The following is a 9,329-nucleotide window of genomic DNA, read 5'->3' on the forward strand; positions in this document are numbered from 1 at the left end:
GAAAAGACACTACAACGGATGTCTCTTCAGGAGGTTTAAATAGCAGAATCCTCTGCTTACATTCATTGATTACTCTGTTACTTTAACAGCTGCACATGTCCTCATTGAAATGCTTTTCTCGTGTCTCCTTATAATAAACCGTTTACCGTTTCTCACAAGTGTTAAGCTGGGGATGGTTTAAAGTAACCATATGTGCTCGTCAGAGGTGCAAAGCAGTGAACTCCCTGCTAGGTTTTTATTTTGGGAAGGGAAGTGTGAGGCCACTCTCATATCTAAATATTAAACAGCTTAGTATAAAACCTGGAAACAGGAAGAGAAGTGAAAATGACCATAATTTTCATGACCGAAAAAATTTGCCATCTGTCTCAGGCTCCAGAAATCAAATCAGCCTCATGGATCAGCCTCAGCCTCTTGTAATCACTAATCCAGACAATAACTGTTTTGTCATTAGAGCAATAAAATAAAAAATGGACTTTGACTTGTGTAACAGCCAAATCTCATGATAAACAGTCTGTTCTGTAATTGCGATCGATGTATCTGAATGTATCACAGTGCAGACTGAGAGTTTTACATCAGTTGCACTTCACACGAGCTCCACATTGTCAGTGTTTTTCATCAGACAATTTATTTTAAATCTACATTTCTATATCATGTTTGTGTTGTATGATGCGCGCACAGAAAGGTTTATTTTTATGTTGTTTGTTGCCACGGTTGCATTCATTTCTACTTAATTTAAAAATCTGCCAAAATACTCATAAAAGTGTAGACAGCTATATGTACGAACGGCACATATGTTTTACCTTCAGAGCGACTCTGTGCTGTAGTTCACCTTCAATAGGACCCTCTTATTGAAGGTGTGTCTTTCCTGGTTCTGTCAGTTCACAGTGATCTTGGATGTTTTGTGTTAATTCTCTCAGCAAACAGCAACATTATGGGTGATGAGACTCGGTGGTGCTGAGATTTTTGAACATTATGTCTTCTTCATGATATCGCCGTCGAAATAAAACGGTTAAATCTTAAATAAAATGTGACAATTTAACAGATAACCGCAAAGCCGACTTCTTCCTCTTGGATTCCTGTCATGTAATAATTTACAGTCACACTGACGTGAAAATTTGTATATTATATCCGTTTTCTCAGTAGTGTCAACAGACAGTGGCCTACATGCCCTTCCTCTGGTCCAAACTGTTTCTGTTTGATCCGTTTCAACTCGTCCACACAGTCTGGAGATAAATGGGCTGTAAAAGGGAAGTGCACAGCCTCTGAATGACCTTTAGCTCTTAGGGTGTAATTTGTTTTCAGCAGGACAGTTGACTTCTTCACCCTGGACATTCTTCCTTACAGAATTCCCTTCTTGTTCACTGCAGTGAGAGTTCCCATTGTCTTGTTACTGGTGTTTGGGGTGATTAATAAGCAGTTTTTTTCTTTAAAATATAAAAAAAACGTCTTTAAAGATATGAAGTCTCTTGTTGGATTTCCTACTCAGATGCTTTTTATAGATATAATCAATATTATTTGCACTAACTGCATCATTTACTTTTTAAATCAAATCTAAGTCGAGTCTGACACCTGCTGTTAGAAAAAGAAAGCACAGTTTGGTTTTCACTCACATGGTGTTTTGTCTTCTGTAACATCCATCCATTTTCCACAACATATCCAATTTAGGTTCACATTAGGGCTCGAGTCTATCCCAGCTGACATCACGGAAGAGGCGGGGTGTATCCAGGACAGGTTTCAAATTTATCGCAGAGCTAATACATAGAGACAGACAACCACTCACACCTACAGAAAGCCAGAGTTCCTGTAGAGAAGTCACGGAGACACAGAGAACATGGAAACTCCACACAGCCAGCTGGTGGATTCAAACCCAGGACCTTCTTGTTATTAGGCGATGGTGCAGGTAGATAGTTTGCCCCCTGAGAGGCACAGTAAAACAATAAGAAGATAATCTCTCTTCCACAAATGTGTGTACACATGAAAAATCAAGAAAAACAGAGAAAGCTGTAGTTTAGTAGTTATTATGAGCAAAGAAAATAATATAGGAAAGGTGCATTTCTACAACAACTAAATGAAGAAAATGGGAGAGAGAGGAGAACAGATGGAGAAAGGTTAGTAAGGAGGAGGTGAGGGCATCTATGAAGAGGATGGAAAGGGGACAGGCAGGTGGTCCTGATGGCACACCAGTGGATTTTTAACAGGTTGTTTAATGCGATTATTGGGAGCGATCGGATGCCTGAGGAATGAGGAAGGTGTACTGGGACCAGTTTTCAAGAACAGGGATGATGTGTAGAGCTGTAGTAACAACAGAGGGATACATGAGCCATACCATGAAGACATGGCAAAGTATTATTAAAGGTATGTTAAGAGGACAGGTGACAATCAGTGAGCTGGTTTCATAATGTGAAAGAGCACTACGGATGCAACGTTTGCTTTGAGAATGTGATGGAGACATACAGAGATGGTGCTTCACTGTGGCTTTGTGGCTCTAAAGAAAGCATGTCATGGGGCGCCAAGAGATGAGCTGCGGTACTAGATGAGGAATTCAGGAGTGACAGATAAATATGTCAGAGTGGTACAGGACATGTATGAGGACAGCGAGACTGTGGTGGGGTGTGCAGTAGGACAGACAGGTTCAAGGTGGGGGTGGTATTACATGAGGGAGATGCTCTGAGAAGCTTCAGAAAGTGGTGACGGACAGGCTGACAGATGAGGTCAGGCAGGAGTCTCTGTGGACAATGCTGTTTGTAGATGTCAAATCTGTAGCGAGAGTAGGGAAGAAGAAGAGGAATGAAAGTCAAGCAGAAGACCTGTTTGTGAATGATAGAGTAGAGACAGCGAAAGTAAATGAGTTTCTATACCTTGGATCAACCGTCCAAAGCAATGATTAGTGCACAAGGCAGACAAAGTTGATGGTTTGGACATGTATAGAAGATAGAGATTAGATGAAGGATGTTGGCTTTATAAGGAGCTGCCAGGCAGAAGGGAAAGAGGAAGAGCATAGAGAATGGTGCTTCGTAGTATTCAAAACAATAAAAACGATTTTTTATTTTATTTTTTCTTACTAATAAAGGTTTTAAAACTTTATTCGTGTTTAGTACCATGAACCCTCACTGATCTACGCCGACATGTGAACCACGCTATGATTGGACAGTTTGTAGTGCAACGTCACATCCGCAGGTGAAAAACAAGAAAACCTTTCGCACACATGGAGGAGAATAATTCCCAGATACTCGAAAACGCCCACGCTGAGTTTAAAAGGGAGAATTTTAAAATGGCAGAAGAGCTGTACACAAAGTTTATTTCTTCCTGCTTACAGTCCAGGTATCGTCATTTTATTCTGGAGACGCTAAAGGCTAGCTGTTGTCGTTTATAACATGGTGGTGTTACGACACATTCTGTTACACATTAAATTTTGTGACCCGTTGTCGCTAACTGCTAGCTAATTTCAGTTCCCTTCCTCTCTCTCATGTTCACATTTAACTGTAGCCATGATTTTAAAAGGGGGTTTTAACTGTGTTATATTTGAACAGGGAATGTGAAGCAAGCAGTTTAGCAACTGCTTATAACAACCGCGGGCAGATAAAGTACCTCCGGGTGGACTTTCGTGAAGCGGTGGATGACTACACCTCTGCGACACAAGCTGACAGCCAGTTTGAAGTGCCTTTCTACAACAGAGGACTAATTCATTATAGATTAGGTAAGAAGAAGCAACAATTAAGCGACAGACAGCTCGCAGCAGCAAGCCAGTTCACATCAACAGCCAAAAAAACCCCACCTCAGCTTCCGCCCATTACCTTCAAAATAAATGTCTTTTTCTCTGCTTCGTTTTTATTAACCTCTGTAGGTCCTATTTGAAAACAGTCCACTAACATTGTATACCATATAAAGAAATATAAGCACACACTGTGTATTTATATGTGTGAGGTCAACATATAGGTTGAACATCTCCATTATAGCAGACTTGCCTGTGTTTCCTCATAATCATCATCTGAAACACAGATGACACTACATCTATTAGAAGAATGACATTACTCCTTCCAATTGCGTTGAAAAGGTGTTTTAAACTATTTTGGCTAGACAGTATTTATGATACAAGTACAAGTCAGGTTTTTAGATCCAATCATAGCACAGAAACAGCTGTTATCAAAGACTCACAGAGAGTTTTGTGTTTCAGGTAGTACATTTAGATCTGCAAAAATAAAAGCTCGGAGGTTCCTCCGTTCTTGGTCCATTATTCTGACATGCTCCTGCTTGGTACTATCATGAAGGATCATTATATATCCTATCACTTTTATGCATATGATACACAGCTGTACCTACCTATTTATCACCCTTTTCTCTGAAACACTTTGAAAAAGACAGGAGCCATGTTATCATTTTGATCTCAGTTTCGATCGCTAATTAGCATAATGTGCTTTCTACGCTTAAATATATATCAATAGTTAGAAAAATATCATCTCAAACTGACTCTTAGAAATAGATCCGTGCATTCATATCGAGTAGGTTAGACTACTATAACGCTCTATTTGTAGGATTATCCAAATCATTAGTAGGACAACATAAACTCTTTCAGAATCTGACAGCCAGAACACTTACACGTATACACAAATTTTAACATATTGTCACAAAATGTGGCTTAAAAAGAGATGTGATGATCTGTGGATGGCTGCACCTCCACTGAAAACTAAAGATGATTACAAGAAAGGACAAAGACAGCAAAGGCAAAAGACATTGTATATAAGAATAAATGCAAGACAGTAGAAACAGTAAAGGCTTCTGAAATCGTCAACTGTTATCCTGTAACTGTTTGGTGCTTTCTTTTCTATGACACTAGATGGAGCTGTGTATTTGCACTTGCAAAGGGTTGTGGCAAGTTGCCACAACAACCCTTGTGCTTTTACTGCTGACTCTTTAAAATCCAGCCTAGAAGTTTATTATAAAAGATACCCTTATATTTAATATGTATTTACAATTTTTATTATCTTACAGGCTTTTTTGACGATGCCAAGAGTGATTTCCAGCAGGCATTAAAGCTCAACCCGGATTTTGAAGATGCCAAAGTGAGCCTTCAACAGACACTTCTGGACCAGGAGCACAAGATAAACAGGGGATACTGACAGCTTCTGAACCTACATGTCACGTGTAACCTCTAATCCTGCTGATAACAAAATGTACACCAGTGCACTTAATATCAATAATTGTCCAACTGTTTTTATTCGCTTGTCATTTTTTTGTTTTTAAATATAAAATCATTTGCACAAAGAAAGACAGAGCTGAAAATCAGAGGATAATTGATCTGATGAAGGAGACGTCCCACTGGATCAGGGGTCACAGATGATGGATTTTTTTTAAGACGAGCATTAATATTCCTTTTTCACACCGACTCAAGCTCCTCTCAGTTAGTGAAAAATTGATATCCCTTTATAAAGGGCCGTATAAGACTGAGACTGGACACTGCAGACTTATCGACCGATCAGGTGAAAGCTTGATAAATGTTGAAGCCCCCTGTTGAAGGTTGTAGGAGAGGCTTTGTGACTTTAAATGAACCCTAATCAGAAGCTGACATAAAATAATAATGAGGAATGTCTCAGCTGCATAAAGCACACTTTGTGTCCTAAATTGAAGCTCAGACACAGCTTAAGTTTTAATACAACAAGGTGATGTGGTTTTAAAGGAAGGAAGTCAGCAAATATAGAAACAACAAACATGCACAGAAGACAATATAAATATAATATAGACAAATGTAAATAGAATCACAAATCAATGACAATAAATTTTTTAATGACACATGTCTGTCTCGCGCTTGCTTATTCACACAAATACAGATTTTGTGATGTCCTACGAGAAGCAAAGGCATCATAAGTGGAGCCTCCCCACAGTGAGTGAGGCAGGAAGCATCACTGATGCGTTTCACCTGTGCAGAGGTGATTACCTGCGGTATAAAACAGCTGCTGACGCCTGAATGAAGCAGTCAGCTCTTTTGCGGCAGAGCTGGTTTGTTGGTGGTAGGTCTTGCTGGGGGTTTCAATGCCAAGCTCTGGTTGTGGTTGGTTTCAGTAAATTTTTGTTTTTTGCATGGTTACATTGACACTGCGACATGTGGCGGCTTAAAAACATGTAAGTTTAAGTTAAGTCTTGTTTAGTTTTCTGACAGTTACTCTAATTTTTCTAAAATGTGCATTTTTTTTCTCCCCCTTCAAGTTTATTATGGAACTTGATGGCTGCAGTAATTGTTTTAGGTCAAGCATGGCCAAATACGAAGCTCGCTTCACAGTCAAGTAAGACTAACTCGTTAAACTGCTCCAGATCAAATTGAGGCTACACTACCTGACCATCGTCTTCTTTCACAGGCAGTGGTTTAAAGGCAGACTGTTTAGGAAATCTAATGAGGCTGTCAATGGACGAGGCTTTAGCAGTGGGGAACCAGCTTGTAGTGGAAGCCATCAGTGAGTTAAAGGGCTAATTGGGAACAGGCTGTGTCATTGCTTTGAGAAGAGATCCCTCATGTTTGCATGTCATCTCCAGATGGTACCCAGTGTGTCTTGTTGACACCCACCTTGGCTGCTCAGTGTGGGTACAGCATGGAGTCTGACCCCTGGGGTAACACAAGAATCTACACGTCTCTGATGGGCTGCTTTGTGGACAACAAGGTATGTTGAGCTGAGGTGGAACTTTTTTTCTTTCCAAACATTACAAATTTAAATATCACCTAGATTTTACTTCAACCTTCCATTTAATAGAAACCTTAAAAGTTTAGGTCTGCAAGTTTTGCAATTTTGCAAATGAGTACAGGTAATAGTGTATCAGGAACAGACTTTCAGGGGGAGCTAACTGCTTACACTCTTCTCTTATAGGATGATGCAACATTTAAAATTGGCTTGAAACTCCAAATGTACAGCCAGAGGCCATCAGATGTGGTAACTCATGAAGTGAATCAAACGTGCAGCTACACTCGCTGGGCCCCTAAAGAGATTCTCTGTGACAGGAACTACATGGAAGTGGGTTACGTAACACTGCCAGGTTTACTTTAATACTTATGCCCTTCAAACTCTTCAATTAGCTTTGTCTTGTCTTCTAGGTGTCAAACTACTTGATGAAAGCTAATCCACAAACTAAGCGGCCGGCTCAGGATCAAAATGTTGACTCATATCTGCTTGAGGTGCCTAGATTATAGAGTTAAGAAAATTACTAAATGCAATTCAATGAAGGCTCAAAATGTTCCATTTTGCTGCAGGACTCTGGTGCATCACATGGTATCTGGAAGATGACATTTTTCACCCCTGAACCAGTGGTAATGGTGCCAAGGGAGGCTGAACAAGCTGGCTACAGTGCAATGACTACCTCTAACAGACTGATTATGCGAAGCCCTTACAATACACCAGAGACCTTCTCAGAGGATGTAAGGATTACTTCATAATGGATAATTATTTCTGGTAATTAAAACTGACAGTAAAGTCCATATATTTTTAAAAAAATTATTTTTCCTTAAGGTGGCTGGAATCCCCATGGAAGTCTTCAAGGTGAGCGTCTACAACAAGGCAGAAAGTGGTCTGGGTATCGTGAACTTGGCAGCAGCTTGTCCCACAGGTGAGCATCAAGCCTTCTTCACAGTAAGCATTAAAGTGTAGAATTGTCAAGAAGTTGCTTCCCCTCTTCTAGGGGGCGTACTCTTCACTGAGAGTGTGATCTCTTGGTACATCCCTCGCCGCATGACCCCTCTAATGGACGGCACATTCAGAATTGTAGAGATGCACATGGGCATCAATGGGCAGAGGCTGGATAGGTCTCAGATGGCTGCGAGAGGGTACACACTATCCACCACAGACTTTCACATTGTTGCCGAGATCCCAGTGGGCTCACCCGATGGTTACTACAAGGTCTGGAAATCTACCTCAACATGCGACTTGTGTGTTTGTATGTGCGTTTTATTAAAATGCTATAAATAATTGCAGAGTCATGCCCCAGAATACCAGTACTATGTCACCTACACTGTGGAGCCAATGCTCGAGGTACTCTGGAGGGCAGATGGGACCCAAGATGATATAAAATACAAGGTTTTGTTCCCCATTACAACGCCTCTGATGCCCAGACCTCCCCATGTGGAAGATTGTAAGTCCCACTTAAAGGTAAAGAACTGAAAGTCGAGCCTGCAGAAAAAGCCTAAACGTGTGGCTTGTTCCTCAGATACGGTTCCAGAGGACGGTGTGTTTAGCGTCATGTTGGGGGGCTTCTTTCATGATGTGGAGCTGAAGAACATCACCTTTGTTACTGGTGTTCTCACTGTGGAGGAGAGCAATGCCAGAGGCCTGATTGTCCAGGAGCACATCTACACCAATGGCACAAAGGGCTTCTCTTTACAAGTGTCCTTCGATGCCGATGTTGTCCTGAAGACCGTATGTGGCCAACTATTGGAAATTGCACTAAAGATTGTATTCCAACTGCCAACATAACTTTTTTTTTTTTCTCCCCCTTAAGAATCCCGACCCCTTGATTACAACCTACTCTCTCCCTTTGACCGTTGGGCTGATCATCCTGCCTGATGGAACTTCCTTTGCTCATGAGGTGACACTGCAGGCGTCTCTGCAGGATGTTGGTGAGACTCTTTTCTAGAATTGCACATTGAGCTTTGAACTCCAGATGATTGACTTTTCTTTCCCTTGCAGTGCTGCCTGCACTTACTGGCACCTGTGATCAGAAGCACTTTTACGTCAGGGTGAAATATGGCAGTCAAGACCGTAATTTTGAGACCGCGGTTGGAATGCGACAGCTAACCCCCGACCTGGCTAAAGCCTACAAGCTGCAGGAAAACCGCACACACTTGATCCTCAGAGTGCCCTACAATGCCCAAGACTCAAACTTTGAGGTGTATATAACATGACTCTTTGAAAACCTTCCAAGCACAGACAGGAAAAGCCCTGTAAATGCCAGTCTCCTTAGGATCTGAATTAAATGTGCTCTGAACATTTTCTTGCAGCTGGTTTCCTCAGTTTCCATCCAAGCCAGACTTGACATCGTGCTCTGGGAACCAAACAATCAGTGGGTGCTTGGTGACCTCTCCCTGGCCTGCAGCTTTCCCTTGATGACAACTAGTAAGATTTGATCACTTAAACTACTCATTAAAATAACAAACACAATCATAATAATGTCTACTTTCTTCAGAATGCTATCCTAATGGAACAATAACGGCAGTGGCTGTGAAGCTGGAATCTGTGCCCAGTCTCGTCCCAAGTCAGCTAACATTGAAGGACCGGTCTTGTAGACCAGTTTTCAGCAACGATCGCTTTGCCCACTTTTCTTTCTCTGCAGATTCATGTGGAACAAGTAGAACA

General features: G+C 41.2%; 2 protein-coding genes across 2 annotated transcripts; both read left to right on the top strand.

The window, feature by feature from the left end:
* Positions 1 to 3,158: 3,158 nt before the first annotated feature.
* ttc32 (tetratricopeptide repeat domain 32) lies at positions 3,159 to 5,211 on the top strand. The gene is made up of 3 exons (XM_005731058.1): positions 3,159 to 3,321; positions 3,531 to 3,697; positions 4,990 to 5,211. Exons 1-3 carry the CDS (start codon positions 3,206 to 3,208, stop codon positions 5,115 to 5,117), a joined length of 411 nt encoding a protein of 136 aa, XP_005731115.1. The 5' UTR covers positions 3,159 to 3,205; the 3' UTR covers positions 5,118 to 5,211.
* Positions 5,212 to 5,956: 745 nt separating this feature from the next.
* zpax1 (zona pellucida protein AX 1) lies at positions 5,957 to 9,323 on the top strand (the record flags this gene model as incomplete). Its single annotated transcript, XM_005731059.1, has 15 exons — positions 5,957 to 6,117; positions 6,202 to 6,278; positions 6,351 to 6,446; positions 6,526 to 6,650; positions 6,855 to 6,998; positions 7,079 to 7,159; positions 7,235 to 7,399; positions 7,491 to 7,587; positions 7,660 to 7,877; positions 7,953 to 8,109; positions 8,185 to 8,393; positions 8,476 to 8,593; positions 8,664 to 8,863; positions 8,975 to 9,089; positions 9,160 to 9,323. Coding segments are annotated over exons 1-15 (1,986 nt in total), but the record flags the coding sequence as incomplete, so codon positions are not given.
* Positions 9,324 to 9,329: the final 6 nt, after the last annotated feature.

The sequence above is a fragment of the Pundamilia nyererei genome, unplaced genomic scaffold (genome assembly GCF_000239375.1).
Source record: "Pundamilia nyererei isolate P.nyererei 1_Seehausen unplaced genomic scaffold, PunNye1.0 scaffold00041, whole genome shotgun sequence".
NCBI lineage: Eukaryota > Metazoa > Chordata > Actinopteri > Cichliformes > Cichlidae > Pundamilia > Pundamilia nyererei.

Excerpts from the sequence above, each read along its gene's own strand:
- ttc32 (XM_005731058.1), top strand. The coding sequence starts at position 3,206 with ATGGAGGAGAATAATTCCCAGATACTCGAAAACGCCCACGCTGAGTTT. Across the intron at positions 3,322-3,530 it reads TCTTCCTGCTTACAGTCCAG|GGAATGTGAAGCAAGCAGTT; the intron begins GTATCGTCATTT and ends ATATTTGAACAG. Across the intron at positions 3,698-4,989 it reads ACTAATTCATTATAGATTAG|GCTTTTTTGACGATGCCAAG; the intron begins GTAAGAAGAAGC and ends ATTATCTTACAG.